The 19,373-nt window shown below is 36.7% G+C and overlaps 1 protein-coding gene across 1 annotated transcript in view; it reads right to left on the reverse strand.

Annotated features, from left to right (window-relative positions):
- Positions 1 to 19,373, reverse strand: part of PLA2R1 (phospholipase A2 receptor 1) — a 142,083-nt gene that overhangs the window by 54,767 nt on the left and 67,943 nt on the right. Inside the window, 2 exon segments of the mRNA XM_079131752.1 lie at positions 1,682 to 1,884; positions 13,991 to 14,160. Coding sequence (XP_078987878.1) covers positions 1,682 to 1,884; positions 13,991 to 14,160 — 373 coding nt within the window.

Here is a 19,373-nt window from a genome sequence, read left to right on the forward strand (position 1 = left end):
ATTCACAGGTGTTTCCTGCAACCTATGAGCTACAGTATCTGTGGAATTAGAGTCTGTCTGCATCCTCTCTGCATGTGCCCAGCTACTGGAGAACTTTCTTCCAGGATTTGGGGAATTTCTATTTATAGAACAAGTCAAGACAAAAGTACCAAACATCATGTTTCAAAAAATGTATTTTTGATAAGAAAATTTCAGGAACTGATTTAAAGCTAGGATCTAAAGCTGATTTGCAAATAGACATATTTAAATATACATTTGTATATAAATATATAAAAATATAAATATAAATATATTTGAGCATTCTTAATCTGAAATTCTCTAAAATCAAAACATTTTGTGATAGTGACAGCTTTGCTTTCTTACAATTCAATGTCCACAACATTTGTTTCATGCACAAAATTACTAAAAATACTATATAAAATTACCTTTGGCCTATGTGTATAAGTTGTATATGAAACAAATGAATTATGTGTTCAGATGTAAGTCTCATCTCATTATATATATGCAAATATTCATATGTAAGATATCTCATTATGAATATGCGAATATCCCCAAATCCAAAATCCCAAACGCTTCTGGTCCCAAGCATTTCCAATAATGAACACACACACACACACATACACACACACACACACAGTCTTTTTCTCCAAATACACACACACATACCTGCACACACACACAGTCTCTTCAAACACACACACAAATAAATGCACACGTGCATGCACCCATACACACAAACACAGGTATATATTAACTGAATCTATAAATTTGTTTTATCTTTGGTACATGGAAAGCTTCAAAAGCTATTCTTAGTGGCAGAATTGTATTATTCCATAATAATTATTTTATTTACATTTTTACAAAAAATATAGTATTGCATTAATTTTAATACCCAGTGAGAATTGACCTCCATCATTTGGTATATGCTTGGCAATAAGAGCAATGACAGCGGTCTCAGTATTATACAGGTCCTGAAATGACCTTGGCTAACCCAGATCTTCCACCTCTTGATAGCAATTTCAGGGCAGAATGTACTAAGAATGCAACATCCTGAGGGAAGGAGGAAGTGTCCTTATTCCTTTTAGAACAGGATGTCTTGTAATGCTAACCCAGTGACACAAGTAGTGCCTGAGGTCTAAACCCACAGAGGAGTGCCTCTGTGAATATCCCAGTGCAAAGTAGGGCAATTTTCCTGAGGTTTGGGAGTTGGGCTTGCTAGGGAGCCTAGGTTTCTGTTGTTTCTTTCAGTCCATCTGTGAATAATGAAGTCGCTTTGCCTGACTTGTTGTGTGAGTGTTCTATCTCAGTGGACTCAGACTCTGGCAGCTGAGTTTGTGCAAAATCTCCTGCCAGAGAAAGGAACCTTACTAGAAATTCATCGGGTGTTTAGAGTCCTCCCCCAGGATTGATAACCAGTGCATGGAGTTCCCCCTCCCTGGCATTAACACTGGTGCATGTATTTCAACTGAGGAGGCCTTCAATGTCACCAGGAATATGCCAATTTTTACTTAAAAATTATTTGAATATAAGTGAAAAGAGAGACAAGCAACAAATATTGATTAAGTACCTGCTGTGTGCCAGGCACTGTTCTGGAAAAAAAATGCTGGAATAAAGGAATTTGTGATACATGGATCAAATTGAAATAATGGTCCTGGGAATGCCCAAGTAACCTTGGTATCACCTTGAAGCAACTGGCCAGGCCAGGCTCTGATTCCCAGTCCAAATAGCAGGGGTGAAAGGGCCATCTTTCTTCACGCTCAGTTTTGTCCCGATTTTCGATTGGCTGCTTGCACAAGGACATCGCCTTGAACTGTCTACAGTCCTTCACTTCCCAGCGACCAAGAGGACTACTGCCTCGCATGACAACACAGCCACCCCCGGAGCCTGTAAGCAGAGAACAAGAACTTTAAATACCAGACAATGAAAACATTTTGCGCTCAAAAAGACAGCTCTTCAGAGTGTTGAATAATTGACATCTCATAATGAAGCACCCAGACAAGAACAATAAAGATTAAAAAGGATGCTTTATTGGCATGATTATCTCATTTCTCTTCATCTCTGGAGAAAAGAAGCCAGAAAAAAAGAGAGAAAAGAGGCTGTGAAGCCTGAAATTTGGACATTGTCTACTTTCAGCTCAGACGGCAAATCATGGGAAACTAGGAGCCATTCCTACAGGGAACGGCACTATCCCCCATAGCTCAATGCTGTGCTTTGAAATCCCATTGTAAAAAATCAACAAATCAAAGTGTATAATGCTCATTCTCTGAGAACTAGATTCAACAGGGTAAAATATGTAAATAATGGATTCAAGGTAGACTACAAAGTACACAACAAAGAAACAAACAGTCAGCCATAAACCATGAGAGAATGGAGGGGATGAGATAAATTCTTGCAATGGGAAAAAGTTTTGGGGGCAGAATAGGGGGCAGACATCAGCAAAAGCAGGAGCGGGTGGTGGCCTTTAAATGAGAAGGAAAATTCAGAGATCTACCACCCTTTGCAAAGTTTGTGTGAAACGTTGGGAAAAGTGATAGATTAGTTAGTTATGGCCTAAACTTCACTGTTTTTCTTTTATGTTTGTGGAATGTTTTATCACAAGAACTATATTTTTGCATAGAAACAATTTACAAATTGGGTTAAAATTCTTAAGTTTATCAGAAAAACCTTATAAGACTACTTAAAAAAAAATCCTTCAAATTTCAGTGAAGAGGAGTAGAAAATGTTTCTACTCTAAAAATAGAAAAAAAATTGAATAAGAATGAGCTTATTTTTCTTTTTCTTTGAATCCAGGGTGACCATTCTATGAACTAAATCAACATTCAGTAACCACAGAAAAGTATGTATACTGGCTAGAAGGGCGACAGATCAAGACAAGAGCTAGCTCTTAGTGTGAGATAAAGATGAATAAACAATGGCAATAGTCATCCAGGTGGAGGCTGCAGAAGGCCAGGGCAAGAAGAGGCAGCAGTGTTGGATTCTGATTGTGACTGAGTCCCCAACTCCTGAAATATGCAGCCCTGGGCAAGAGTCCTAGGCAAGAACACCATGGTAAAGTGGGGTGGGAGGCTTCTGAGGGGTGATGGAGCTGCCAGGAGGGATCCGTAAAGTATATGTGGAAAGTGACATTTGAGATGAGTTTTTTTAGTACTGGGGATTGAATCTAGGGCCTCAAAGATGCTAGGCTAGCTCTCTACCACTGTGCTACACCCTGAGCCTTTGAACTGAGTTTTGAAGGATGAAAAAGAACAGTCTTCAAGGTGAACTTGAAAATAGCAAGCCATAACCGAGGAAGCATCTGAAGACTTGTGATGATTCTGGACCTAAAAGCACTTAAAAAAATGTAGTCACTTGGTACTAGATATTTATCTTGCTGAATTTCCCTTCAGAAGTAATGGATTCAATTTTTTTAAGCTATTAGGTAACTGGCATTATCCTTGTCAAGCATGTTTTGATTGTTTTATGTTCACAAAAAGATTAAAGATAGAGAAAATGAAGAATGAGAGTGAGAAGAAAGAAGATGTAGAGGGAAATGTACAAAGAAACTCTCCTGGAGGAAGGGAACAGAGTTTAATGGAAGAGAGGACAGAATAATGAACTAAAGAATAGATGCTTATGTCTTCGACAATCTGGGGTGCACACCATGCCATAGGCATCAGGCATCATGGTGACAAGATAGTCTACAAGATGTTCACAGACCTGTGGGTGTCTGTCCTGATGCATCAAAGAGACCCACAAAGGTGAAAATGGCCAGACATAACAGAGGGAACATGCTAAGCATGGCTTGATGAAAGAAGTTGAGAAAGTCAGTCCAGACAAAGGCATCATTCTCTCCATTGGCCCAGAAGAACTAGCTAGAACTAAAGATGGAGAGTTGAGAGGTAGGCAAGGAAGAGAGGTTATAGTATGTCATTGTCTCTGCCACAAATGGAACTTCACAGGCCTACTGAGTATAATTTTGGAAGGTAGCTCCATAGCCCAGCTATGGAGCAATAGGGGAAATGCTGCATGCTTTGTGCAATGAACCTGAACTGTGGAGATCCCTATGGAAGTCCCATAGGTGCTGTGTGGAATTGTTCTAGTCGAAAAAGGAAGGAAAATATGCATCCTGCCTGACTCCCTTGTCCTTCCTTTGAGACATCCTAGTAGAACATCCATTTATTGTATAACATAGGTAGAAAACCTCCTAGCAAGAATTTCTCACTTGGAACCTGAGGTCTGGGGTTCTAGTCCCAGCACAAACAGTAACTTGAAACTTGGGCAGATTAATTAATCACAACAAGCCTTGTCTAAAACTTAAGGACAATAATTTCTTTTTTAAAAATGGGTTTTCATGAAGATCATACAGCACTCTGTAAGATAGGAATAGCCCCAAACACCCTAAGATGTTACTATTCTTCTTATGGCCATTTTCATTACAAAAGCTGGGATTTTGTGGCATGAGTTCTGCCTGCATGTTCAGAGAATTTTTAAAAAGTTTGAATCAGCAACTTTAAAATGTAATATACTTTTTTGTTGGTCTTGCATTTCGTCTCACTTCCCCACATCAGACAATGATTAAATAGCTTTGGTTTTAGATGCTATAGATATTCAACTCGTCTTCATTAGTGAAGAAGGAGATGTTTGTGAACCACCACAAAGACGAAAAGTGCTGCAGGCGTGTTATTGGTATTCTAAAGCGGTTAACTTAATGGAACATTTGACCCAAATTTTAGAGTCTCAGCCCCAAAGAAGCAGTAAAATGGTGTAATAAAGGGAGGCTAGGCTAAGGGAGATATAAACCAAATTTATAAGCCAATTCGTGGGGATGCTTGCAAAGCCAAATCATAAGGGGAGGGATGTGGGAAAGAGCGGAGGTGGTTTTTCTCCCAGAGAAATTGTTCTCACATTTGATAGCTCTTCTCATTGGAGAAAAACTATCACTGCTTTTCTCAGTGGTGAATCTCACATTTCAATAGACTCTCCTTACTTGCTTTAGTCCCATTCTTGTTCACGTGAATGGGAAAACATTCTATAATTAAGGAATTCTAATTTGCTATTCTAGTCTCTTCCATTATTCTCCACCTCTGGTGTCTCTGGTCAAATACCTAAATATAAACCAACCAACCAAGCCAACCTGTGGCCTCAGGGCAGCAGGAAACGATGTCAGGTCTCTGTGCCTCTGGATGAATATTTTACTTGAATCTGTCTAGTTATTTTTCCCTTCCCGGCAATAACCCTCTCAAGTCCTCTGCCATCCCTCACCTTCCCCTTCCCTCCTTCTCTCCTTATCCACAGAAAAAAGTAGAACCCTGCAGGCAGGGAAGTTGAGCGTTCATGGCTCCGTACCTCTTCCAGGCACCATGTTATGCATTTATAGGGTCTTTCCCCTATCTTCAGAAGCTCACTGAGGCAGCAGTTAGCATCTGCATTTTGCAGATAGAAAAATTGAGGCCCAAAGGTTAGTAACTTGCCAAGGCCACATAGTTAATGAGAATTTGATCCAGGATTTGAAATCAGATTTACTTGAGTCTATTGTGAGACAGTGTCAAGGTGGGGGGGGGGGCATTCAATAAAGGGTAGCTGAACAAATGAATGAATGAATGAATTCTGCTCAAATTATGTCCCTCCTTTTCCATGGAGCTCTCTTTCATTTCCCTGGTCATGTTTCTCTCTCTTGTGTGGTCACAGAATTTCTTTGAAGATCTTCTATCACATTTTTACTTGTATGGCAATTACTTGTAAGATTGTGAAAAGACATGGACATGTCTGAAAGGTGCTCAGAAACAAGGCTGAGTTGGTCACCTTTGTGTGGATCTTCTCAGAATTCTGATGAGCCTTCGAATGGATCATCAGTCTAGCTGCATCTGCTGACCTGATGTAGTCTCGGTCCTCACTATGTATAGGGCATTCTCAGGAGAACAAATCTGACTTGCTCTGCTAGGATCCCATTTTCCTTGCCCCTGGCAGATTTCCATTGCCTTGGAACAACTGGGGCAAGTGCCCTGAAGTTGTCTTCTGCAGCCTCTAAATCTAGGAAGGGAACTTTGTCACAGGGCCTCAGTTATGGATGGCCTTAAAACAGCATTCAAGCATTTCTTTTCCTGTTAAGATTCCTATGGAGCTCTCAGGTAATCTGGAAAAACTTTTTAATATCTTAACAAGTATGTCACCTATTTTCTTTCCCATAGAGTGGCTTCTACTTATAATGGCATCTTTAATCTAAGTACAAAGTACATTTCAGTTTTGACCCATTAGCTTCTCCCTGAATAGAAAATATCTTATCATCTTTCCCTTTAATCAGTGGCAATGGTAGTGAGCATCAAAACCATTTTTCCTGCTTTACCTGAATATTTTACTTCTCTCAAAATAGCAAGGACCATAGAGTGCCTTTGTTGTTGTTTAAAAAAAATACCAGAATTTCCTGATTTTTTGAGAAAGGAGAGTTTTGGAGCAAAAGAAAGGAAATATAGACAAAGGTTAAAAATCTTGTAGGCCTGAATTTGAATTGAAAGTATCACTTATCAGTTTGAACTAGAAAAGTATTTCATCACACACACACACACACACACACACACACACACACACACACACGTCCCTTACTTTCTAGATCTGTCCTTGAAAATGGCCTAGAAATAAGAACAAACCCGCAAACATTTAATGAGTGCCTGTATGCTTAGATTGCATATGGAAATAATACCACTTCCCATCAAAATGACCCAGGTTCCCTAATGACCTGGATGATTCTAGGTCTGAGGCAGAAATTTACATCTTGTCATATCAGATAGCAAGAATGCTATCAGAGACAGTTAGCCTCACATCAAGAGGGCTCAGATAGTAGTCCTTGAAGAGATTCCCATCACAAAGATGGGGCAACCTCAGCATTAAAAAAGTATAATTGAAGTGGACTAAAATATATCAAATATGTTTTAAAATGCTTACTTGTTAATACTTTTAAACTGGAACAAGACAGAAATGCCCTCTTTTACCACATTTGTTCAATATAGTTCTTGAAACCCTAACCAGAGCAATTAGACAAAAGAAAGAAATTAAAGAGATATGAATTAGAAAAGAAGAGTTCAAACTATCTCTATTTGCTAACAACATGATTCTATATTTGGAAGACCCAAATAAACTCTACCAGAAAGCTTCTAGAATTCATAAACAAATTTAGCTAAGTAGCAGGATATAAAATTAACACCCATAAATCAGTTGTGTTCCTATATGCCAAAGACGAATCAGCTGAAAGAGAAACCAGGAAAATTATTTCATTCCCAGTAGCTTCAAAAGAAAATTGAGACTCAATCTAACAAAAGAGGTGAAAGATAATGAAAACTATAGAGCACTAGAAAAAGAAATTGAAGAAGACCTTAGAAGATGGAAAGCTCTCCCATGTTCTTGGATAAGCAGAATTAGAATTGTCAAAATGCCCATACTGTCAAAAGTGCTATACAGATTTAATACAATTGCTACTAAAATTCCAATAACATTCCTTATGGAAATAGAAAAAGCAGTCATGAAATTCATTTGGAAAAATAAGAGACCCAGAATAGTCAAAGCAATCCTTAGAGAGAAAAGTGATGCAGAAGGCATTACAATACCAAGCCTTAAATCATAACACAGAACTATAGTAAGAAAAATGGCATGGTATTGGCACCAAAACAGACGTAGAGACCAATGGTACAGAACAGAAGACACAGAGGCATACCCACATAAGTACAATTATCTCATGCTAGACAAAGGCACCATAAACATTTGGTGGAGAAAAGATAGCTTCTTTAACAAATGATGCTGGGAAAACTGGAAGTCCATATGTAGTAGAGTGAAATTGAACCCTCATCTCTCACCCTGCACAAAACTCAACTCAGAGTGGATTAAGGACCTAGGCATTAGACTAGAGACTGTATCTATTAGAAAAATAATAGACCCACTGTCTACCATGTCTGCTTAGGAACAGACTTCCTTAGTAAAGCTCCTAAAGTTCAAGAAGTTAAATCAAGGGCTGGGGATGTAGCTCAGGGTAGAGTGCTTGCCTAGTATATGGGAGGCCCTGGGTTCGATCCTCGTACCACATAAAAATAAATAAATAAAATATTGTGACCACCTATAACTAAAAAAATTTTAAAAAAAGAAGTAGAATCAAGAATCAATAAATGGGATGATATCACACTAAAAAGTTTCTTCACAGCAAAGGAGACAACCAAGAATGTGAAGAGAGAGCCTATAGACTGAGAGAAAAACTTAACCATCTCTACTTCAGATATATCTGCAGGATCTATGAAGAACTCAAAAAACTCAACACCAAAAAACAAATAACCTAATCAGTAAATGGGCTAAGGATGGGCTAATAAATAGGCTAATATGTGTATATGTGTGTGTGTGTTTTAAGAAAGTCCAGTTCTCACAAATATTAACCAGTTTTTAAAAATGCTACTCATTCTTGAACCAGGTACAGAGTAAATTTAGAAAAATAACAAAGGTAGGGCTTAGACCCTGAGAAAAATTTACCAGTGGGTTCATTTGTTCTTTTGGATCGAAAACTTGGTTTTGCTTTTGGTGCAGTACTAGGAGAGTTCTGGAAGATGATGTCATTTTTAACTTTAAAATGAGAATCTGATGTTTCTGTATTTTATCATTATCAATAAAACTTCTTAAGAGTTTTGGAAAAAAAACAAAACAAAACCAGGCCCTTCACAGAAGAAAAAATACAAATGGTCAAAAATACATGAAAAAAATGTTCAACATCTCTAGCAATTACAGAAATGCAAGTTAAAATGACACTGAGATTTCATCTCACTCCAGTCAGAATGGCAATTATTAAGAACACAAGTAACAATAAATGTTGGCAAGGATGTGGGGGAAAAGGTTCATTCATACATTGTTGTGGGACTGAAAATTGGTGCAACCTCTCTGGAAAGCAGTATGGAGATTCCTTGGAAAACTTAGAATGGAACCACCATTTGACCCAGCTATCCCACTCCTCAGTATACATCCAAAGGACTTGAAATCAGCAGACTATAGTGATGCAGCCACATCAATGTTTATAGTAGCTCAACTCACAATAGCCCAGCTATGGAACCAACCTAGGTGACCTTCAACGGTTTAATGGATAAAGGAAATGTTGTGTATACACACAATGGAATATTGCTCAGACATAGGGAAGAATGAAATTATGGTGTTTGGCAGTAAATGGATGGAACTAGAGACAGTCATGCTAAGTGAAATAAGCCAGTTCCAAAGAACCAAAGGCCGAAGAATCTCTCTTATATGTGGATGCTAATGAACAACAAGGGAGGGTAGGGAGGGAAGAATAGAAGTCATTGGATTAGACAAAGGGGAATGAAGGGAAGGGAGGGGGGATGGGAAAGACAGTAGAATGAATTGGACATAACTTCTCTATGCTCACATATGAATACGTGACCAGTATAGCTCCACCTCATGTACAAGAATGGAATCCTAATTGGAATAAATTATATCTGTGAATGTATAATATGTCAAAATACACTGAACTGTCATGTATATCTAAAAAGAACCCATAAAAATATTTTAAAAACTGCTAATAACATAAAAAGAAAGAAAACTGGACAGCATGTGGCTCCAGACAAAACATGCGAGTGTGTGAGCAATGGTGTTCCAAAATAAAATTAAACAAAACCTGATTTTGATCAGGTCTCTAATTCTGTTTATGAACAAAAATGTTGATTTTTTAATGAAAAATAAAGAGGATAGAGTAACACATTAGACAATATGTGCTAGACAATAAAGCATAAACTTTAGGAAAATTTAAGACATACAATTCATTTGCATCATCAAAAAATTCTAAGAAAAATAAAGGATGGGTGGGGGAAGTTGGAAACAGATGTTAGGAAACTTGTTAATCAATTGCAATGTGTGAACTTACTTGAGTCTTCATTCAAACAAACTGTGAAATATGCCATATAATATTTATGGGTCACTTAGAAATGTGAGCATTAACTGAAGATTTATGATGTTACAATAGAATTATAGTTAATTATTTTGGGGTTTGATAATTGTATTATATCATGTTTTTATAAAAGATACACCTTTATTTTTTGGAAACAATTCTGAAATACTTGTGGGTGAAATAATATGATGTCTTGGATTTGCTATGAGAAAATACAGAAAGTGGTTGGGGGTATAGCTGAGATGAGATTGGCCATGGGTTGGTCATTGCTGATGCTTGGTGAGGGGTACGTGGCGGTATGTGCTACTATTTGATGAACATAATAGAAAATTGATAAAAAATAGCCAAACTGTGATTCTAGCACAGATGGCATATTTTGCTGGTATGACATCAGGACAGAGTCTTGGCTGAGTTCATAAAAAGCTGCAGGCTTCCTGTTCAGTGGTCAGTTCATATAGTCAGTTTATGCTGGATTAAGATTCTGATATGAGGCCCAAGATAATGGATTCTTTTGTGACAGGCGGTAAAGAAAAAGTGATTTAGGGTGGTGTTTCTACAAGCTGTAATTTAAAAGAAAAAAGGGGAACACAGGAGCTTTTATATTGCTATTTTCTTCAAAAAAGATTTACATTTTCATCTTATTCAGAGACAATTTACTCAATGTCAATCAGCATGAGCAGCCAAACTGAGCATCACGGCATTATTTTTGCTTCAGGGAAAAGAGAAAAAGAGTAGTGCCACTCAAATAAATTATAGCAGAAACTTATGAATGACAAGGAGCTCTGCTTTAGTTCCAGACTTTAGACATCTAAATATGCCCCAAGGAAGTTAACATTAAAACCCCAAAATTTTGTCTTCTCAAAATGTATTAATTTATTTTGACAGGTATATTCCCAACAAAATTCCAAAGTGTATAGAAATGATACCTGAGCTTTAATTTTTTTTGTCGTATGGTGTGACATGGAACTTCACAGCTCTCTGCAATTTAATAATACAGAGTTGCAGAACAAGAAGGTTGTTCTCTTGAGTGAATTGTGATGTTTCTCATTTTGAGCTATGGGAAGTCACCAGTTTCTATACAATTTCCTAACTGATGCTTTCTTCTTTTTTTGTGGGTGATACTTGGGATTGAACGAAGGTACACCTACAATCCTCTTAACTTTTTGTTTTGAGACAGGCTCTCACTAATTTGCTGAGGGTCTTGCTAAGTTGCTGAGGCTGGCCTCAAACTTGTCATCCTCTTGCCTCAGTCTCCTGTGTTGCTGCGATTACAGGTGTATACCTTATACACACACACACAAAAAAAAACCCTAATTTGTCTTGATTTCACCTTGCTTGTATCTTTAAAATGTACAATGTTTGAAAAAATAAATATTTTCACAGCAGTTTTAGGTTCACAGCAAAAAGCTGTGGAGCACAGGGAGTTCCCCTATCATCTTCTCCCTTGCCTTTTACACAATCTCCCTCACAATTGACAGCACATATCACAGTGGCACATTTGTTACAATTGAAGCTACACTGACACATCACAACCACCCAAAGTCCCTCCTATCTCTGTCATTTGTTTCATTTACACAGAAGCAAATACCTGATAGTTACTTGGTATGTGTATATATTATTTGGAACATATATTAGGTCAATTAAGAATAAGAAAAACAAAAGTATTCATTTTATCTTCACTTATTGATTCCTCAATAGACCTCAGTTTCTATATCATTTTCCTTCTCTCTAAAGAAGTTCATTTAATATTTCTTGCAAGTCCAGCCTATGGCAACACATTCCCTCAATTTTTTTTTGTGATAACATCATAAAATATTTAAATTCGCCTTCACTTTTAAAGGATAATTTCAAGGGGTGGGAAGGGTGGGGGGAAGGAAAAATAACAGAATGAGACAAACATCATTATCCTGTGTACATGTATGATTACACAAATGGTATGACTCTACTTCATGTACAACCAGAGAAACAAGTTGTACCCCATTTGTTTAAAATGATCAAAATAAATAAATTATAAAAAAGGATAATTTCACAATTATAGAATTTTTTTTTTTTTCTTTCTTCAACACTTTATAAATTTCATGCTATTCTCTTTGGCTTACGTAATTTCTGAGGAGCAGTCAGATTTAATTTTCCTCTTTGCTCCTCTATAGGTAAGGTGTTTGCCCCCCTTCTGGCTTCTTACAAGACTTCATTATATTTTTATTTTCTCAAGTTTGAATCTGATTTGTATAGGTGTAGTTGTTCTGGGGCAACTATTCTAGTTGGTGTTCTCCGAGCTTCCTGGATTAGTGGTTTGGTAACGACACTGGTTTTGGAAAAATTCTTAGTTACTGTTGCTTTAAGTATTGCTTGTGTTCCTTTCTGTTTTTCTTCTCTGTCTGATAACCCTATTACAAGTATTTTGTAGTTGGCCCACAATTCTTGAATATTCTGTTCCATTTCTTTCAATCTTTTTTTTTTTCTTTTAGTCCTGAAAGCTTCTATTGTCATATCCTCAAGCTCGAAGATTCTTTCCTCAGTCATTGTACTCACAAGTCCACTAAGGCATTCTTCTATTCTCATATATACATATATTTATATATAGCATTTCTTCTTGACCTTTTTCTTAGAATGTCCATCTCTTCTGCTTTTTAGTGTGCCTTTTGTTGAAGGGTGGACATAAGGTACTTGGAAAAAGGAATTGCAGGAAACGGCCCTCTACTAAGGTGGTGGGAAGGGTGTGTGGTGGGGGCAGTGTCCGCATCCTATGATTGGGCCTCAGTCTTTTAAAGATCCATCTTGTGCCCCTGGACTGTGGCTCTCATCAGTGAGAGCTCCTCAGGTGTCCCTCTGCTGCGTATGACAGAACAGCTGGAGAGTGCTGGAGCTGAGTAGCTCCTTCCTTCAGGTAGCCTATACTCTGATTAAACTCAAGCTGGTCAAGCTCTGGTGAGACTCCGTTAAGAACAGAATGTTGTGGTGTATTTAAAAATGGCTCCTCTCCCTCTCCTACTGAAAGCATGAGGAAAATTTTCTCTGATCCTCACTGTGAGGACCTGTTAGAGTTTCAAGAGGGAGAACTTGTGAAAATGTGGGAGCCTTCTATGACCGTGTCCCCCGGGAGTTTTACTCTCAGAGTTGTCTGCAATGAGCCTCCAGCAGTTTCTTCCATTGCAGTTCAAGTTTTCTAAACCCAGTACTGGATCAAGTGGAGGTGTCTGCTTGTGAGATTCTGTTCCAGAAAGTTGTCATCTCTGTATCCTCTGTCTCTCTTTGCTTTGCGGGCAGTGGTTTGCTCTGTAATCTCATGTCTCTGGTGGATCTAAGAGTTTTGGTTTCTCAGTTTGTTCGGCTTTTTGCTTGTTTAGGATGGTGTGGCAACTTCTAAGTTTCTTACATGCAGAAGAGAATTGAAAGTCTTCAAAAAGTATTTAAATCATGTGTTCAACAGAGAGAATGTAAATGGACTTTCTTTGATCTCTCTTTCATTTCTTCTAAGTTCAGGAAGTCTAGGGAATCTTTTTTAAACAGTTAAATCTGGTTCATAAGTGTTGAGGAAATGTAAGAGTGTAGACAACAATCAGACCCTCCTGTAGGGTCCTATGATTTTTCAGGGTGCTCACCTTGGTGGCTGGTCCAGCACAGAGGAGGTTCCACATCTTAGACTGTATGGGTGAGGAATCCTGACAGGCTAACCATGATATTATATTCTATGTAGCTTTAAAAAATTTTTTTACACATTCTTTCTGTGCTGTATGTAGAGCTAGTAATTATGATTTACAATGCAGCAGGAACTGTGTAATATGTCATTTAGTCCTCACAGTAATCCTGTGAGGTAGATACTTTTGCTATCCTTACTAATGAGGAAACATATGGAGAGATTAAGTGACTTCCCCAAATCATACAGCTGCCTGTGGACTGTACTTTAGAAACTGATAGCAACTATATGTTACCTCCTGCAAACTATGTGATCATTTTAGTTAACATAGGCAGTAAGAAAACATTAAGGAGGGAATCAAAGGAGGTGACCAAGGGGTGGAAGGGATTTAGAATCAATAAAAGAGAAGTAAAAAGTGAGGGAGAGTAGGTGTTATAGCCCTGTCTACTCACGGGGTTGATGTGCATTCCAGTAAGTGTATTGCACCGGCTCAGACTTCTGTCCTGTGGTCTTCCAAGTGTATTCTCCTGTATCATTTTGGTCTTGCAGAGCAATCCAAAGATAACTGTCCTTTGTTTTCACCACACTACTGATCAAACTGGTAATAAAAGCCTGTTCAAATCTTGAAAAGGGAAAAAGGAAATGGTTAGATTACGTTTCTGGGCAATAAAAGATGTCATTGAAACATAATTAAGTGCACAGAATGGCACCAGAGTAAGCATTTCTTGGCTAATTCTTTAGAACATGGAGCAGAAAAAATACACAAAGACCCTGAATGTCAGTGTAATTTCCAGAAATGCATAAGTGAGGAGAATTTCATTCTTATAGACTTTTATAACTGTGTGTTAGTCAGCTTTTTGTCACTGTGACCAAAATCAACAACCACCATAACTTAGAGGTATAAAAGTTTATTTTAGCTTATGGTTTCAGAGGTTTAGTCCATGGTCGATTGACTCCATTGCTCTGGGTCCCAGGTGAGGTAGAATATCATGGCAGAGGCGTGATGGAGGAGTACTGCTCTGTTCATGATGGCCAGGAAGCAGAGAAGAAGGAGGAGGGGGCCACGGAGAGTGAACCCTCCCAGCACACTCTTCTTCCCAGTGACCCACCTCCTCAAACCATGCCCCACCCTCCTATAGTTACCACCTAGTCAGTTCATTCAAACTAGCATAGATTGATTAGGTTCTAGCTCTCAAAATTCAATCCTTTTACCTACTGCATTAAACATAGGAGCTTTTGGGGGACACCTCATATTCAAACTGTAACAAAGTGTTTCAAGGAACAGAGTTTGGCTTTGGTTTCAGGAGTGTAGGGGAGAAAGTACAGGTAGACAACCATAAATTTCTTTTTTTTTTAAAAGCATTTTTATTAGTTATAGATGGACACAATACCTTTATTTTATTTGTTCATTTTTTATGTGGTGCTGAGAATTGAACCCAGTGCTCACACATGCTAGGCGAGCACTCTACCACTGAGCCACACCCCAGCCCCACAACCATACATTTCTTAGAGTAAGATGGGGCCTATTTTGTATTTAGGCCATGTGCCACATACCATGCCATAATGTGCAGGGCAGGTAGGGGCTGGCAGGAGGGAGGAACAAGAAAAATACATTTTTTTGAATGAGCATTTAACACTACAGAGTTCACACACACCCACTCACCACACTTGCTTGGTGAGAAAAGAATTGGAGTAGTAACTGTGTGTTTCCCTAATCAATTTGTTTACGGGCACATGGACTTCTTGGCTTATTCAAATGTGCATTTTCACTGAAGATAAATTTAAGCTGAAGGAGCTAATACAAGGCAGTACATCCATTAGCGTTGAATGAATTAGTGTTCAATGATTGGTGGCAATGCTTCCTTTCCAACATGAATACATCCAAACAGAATCTAGAAAACTCCACATGCATACCTGATAAGAAATTCGTGTTAAAACTTAACTAGCATTGAATTTAAAGCTAAATTTGAAACTATCTTGAGAAATCTATTTTCAAGATATATAAAGTTAGAAGAAATTTCAAACAGTGGTGAGTTCTGGCCAGATCTGTTGAGTTGATGGGAAATGAAGTCATAATTACCTAGGAATCCAATGAGAAAGCAAATGAGACTTTTAAAATACTATTTGGATTTAAAAAATTGCCATGCATTCTTAACTTGCTAAGGGAAAAGCAATGGAATAATTTGAAAACAGGTGTCACAAAGGAAATAAGAGAGGGGGAAAAAAGTGAAATTTTAAGTGCTGTAGGGACACCACTAGCGATGCTTAGTGACTGAAGGCATCCATGGCATGCATCTTTGCAGAGTTTATGAATTTTCATCATGCTTTAGTAAATATTTTCTGCAAATACTCTGTTAACAGTCTAAATCGCACACATTTGAAATTAGAAAAGTTCTTTTGTAATCACACACAGGGGCAGAACCTTACATAAATGTGCTTCAGAAAGAAGGTATATCAAGTTGAATGCTGCCTAGATGCTAGTGTAATTTTCCTTATACTTTGTTGGTTCACATGTCATAACATAAGGTTTGCTTTCCTGATCCCCTCTGAGGCAATGTGGCATGGTTATTGTCCCCACATGGTGCCTGAAATTGCTGTGTTAGAGGCCAGCAAGGCACCATGCACCACAGGTGTGATGATCAGGCACTACTTATGCCAGCGCTCAGTCTGGAGGTATTGCTGGTTTTCCCATTACTTTCTACTAAGACATTTATCAGCTAATGCAGGGAAATGACCTTGTCTGTGAACTTGGCCTTGGGTATCATTATTCATGACAACATATTGCTTTTGTCCCCTGTTGGCTGTAGATTTATTTAGTCCATTTTGATTTGGTATTTTTATTTCTATTTATCATTACTTGAAACAATAGAATCCTTTGACTCTTTGAACTGGCAAGTGTATTTTTTAAGTAGTGTATATAATACTCGTATGTTAAATCCTAAAGCCTTCCAGTCAAAATAAGACTGGTTTTCTTGACCTAGTTTTAAAAGGTAAAGAAAGTTGACAAATGTATCTTTCTTCTAAACGATCTAAAAATATGTGTGTGTGTATATATATATATATATATATATATATATATATATATATAATACTTCTTTCTTCTAAACAATCTAAATATATTGTCTGAATAATAGCCTGTAATGTCTTGAGTATCTGTTTCTAGGTAGTAAAGAAGCAAGAGGACATGTTCTTTACCACTCATTATTTCAAACACTGATAGGGTAAGAAAGCTCTGACTTACAGTAATACAGAAGATGATCTTTCAGAGGCTTTTCTAGCCCTGTGTTTTAGAATTATTCATTGAAGAACATTCCAGAATTTTATATTACCTGGGCTTTTTGTCTGATTTACTGAGATTGTTTAATTCAAATGTTGTTAGGAGAAAACAAAAATAACCTAATACAATGTACATTCTTCTGTATTATTATTTGAGCCAGGATAGCATACTATCTCTAGGAATTTAATAAAGTAAAAACTATTCATTATCTTTAAAAAAGTGGTAAATATTTGCTCACGTGCACTAACTTACAAAATTAAACATTCTAGAAGAATAATTCTTGCAATCAGAAAGAAATTCATTTTCAATTAATGCCTTAGAAAAAGTTAAGAAATCACTTGTGTTTTCAATGTAAACAAGAAAAATAAATCTTGAACTTTCATTAGTTAGCAAAAAATTGCTCATGGTGCTAAATATTAAATTTTAATTTAGAAATGCAACATATTTTTAATATGCATTGATAATTTTTTTCATTTTAGAAAAAGCATTTTGTACTTCAAAAGTACATACTTTAAGAGGAGGCACTTTATACTTAATATCTAGGTGAACATTATGTTTCTTCATCAGTTTAGCAAGTGATGGCTAACTGGAAAAAAGTTAGCATGTAACTGGATAAAAAGCTTCTTGTTTATGAACAACATAGCACAGAGCAGATAGCAGCACTATAAGGATTGTGTTTGTATTATCCAAAACAAATTGAAAACAAACGTTGTAACACATGGAAAGTAGCTTTACTTGTTAGCAAGTGAAATTTAAAAAACAGTGGTTGTGTGTGTGAAGATGTTGATTCCATTAAGACTTGGTTTTTAACTGAGTAGCTGCAATTCGCTTTCTCCCAATTACACGATTATCAACATTTTCCATGTCATTTGAAATAACAGTCTTTGTTGTTGAAAAATATAAAAATGATCAGCTTCTTTCTCCTTCTTGTAAATGAAGAATGGAAATAGAATATCAATAGTTTTAAGATGGAGACGCATAACATGATCATCATTGTCACGTTTCTGGTGGCCTCCTGTAATAACCAGGAATGTTAATTATTTTTTTATTTTTACAGACTACATTTTGATTCATTGTACACAAATGGGGTACATCATTTTGTTTCTCTGGTTGTGCACGATGTAGATTCATACCATTTATGTAATCATACATGTACATAGGGAAATGATGTCTGTCTCATTCCACCATTTTTCATACCCACCTCCCTCTCATTTCCCTCTACATTATCTAAAGTTCCTCCATTCTTCTCTCAAAATTGTTTCTTGCAAACTATTAGAAAACAAATGTAGACTTAGAAAGTATACTTAAAATAGAAGAAATAAGCACAGAAGAAAAAATTCCAAGCTGTTAGTGATGGTTCTCTTTGGGGATTAAAAGGGAAAGAACAGTAGGTGAAGGGGCACTGTCACTTTTTAGTCTATATTCTTGTTGTTAACTTGAATTTTTACTAATGAGAGTATTTTTATTATATTATTTTAAAGTGGATAACTAAAATGTGCTTTTAAAAAGATAGTTAACTGCTTTTTTGTACACACATAAAAACTATTTGAACTAATAAATGAATTCAGCAACATTGCAGGATATAAGATCAACACACAAATGTTAGCTGTATTCTAAAACAATGGACAATCCAAAAGAGGAAATTAGGAAAACGAATGTATTTACAATAGCACCAAAAAGAATGACATACTTTAGAATAAGGTTAAGCCAAGGAGGCGAGAGACTCGTACACTGAAAATTAAAAAGCTAATGAAAGTAACTAAAAACACAAATAAATGGGAAGACATACCCATGTTCATGGCTTGGAAAGATTACTATTATTACTATGTCTATACTGTCCCAAATGATCTATGTATTCAATGCAATCCCTATCAAAATCCCAATGATATATCATCATTAGTTATATAATTAACACATAATATATATCATATTATATGATATTATATCATTATAATATAAATAATGATATAGATATAGAACTAATTCTAAATTTCATATGGAATTTTCAGGGAACTTGAATAGCTGAAACAATAAAAAAGAACAAAGTTGGAGGACTCACATTTTTTGATTTCAAAACTTATTACAATTAGAATCCAGATAAAATCTATACGATATTTTAAAAAACTTACTACAAAGTTCAGTAATCAAAAGTGGGGTACTGACATAAAGATTGACATATAGGTCAATGGAATTTTAAAAAGCCAAAAACTCTAGGTCAAATGATTTTCAGCAAGGGTTCCAAGACCATTCACTGTGGGAAGGTCAGTCTTTTTAACCAATAGTGTGGGAAAATTGGATATACACCTGCAAAGGAATGAAGTTGGGTTCTTATACTATGAAAAAAAAATGAACTCAAAGTAGATAAAAAACTTAAATATAAAATTTAAAATTCAAAAACTCTTAGAAGAAAATATGGGGAAAAGCTTTGTGATATTGGATTTGTCAATGATACCTTGGCTATGACATCAAAAGTGTAGAAAATAAAATAAGATACAGATAAATCAGGCTTCATCGAAATGAAAAACTTTCATGCACTAAAGGGCACTCTAGAGTGAAAA

The sequence above is a fragment of the Sciurus vulgaris genome, assembly GCF_902686455.1.
Source record: "Sciurus vulgaris genome assembly, chromosome: 3".
NCBI lineage: Eukaryota > Metazoa > Chordata > Mammalia > Rodentia > Sciuridae > Sciurus > Sciurus vulgaris.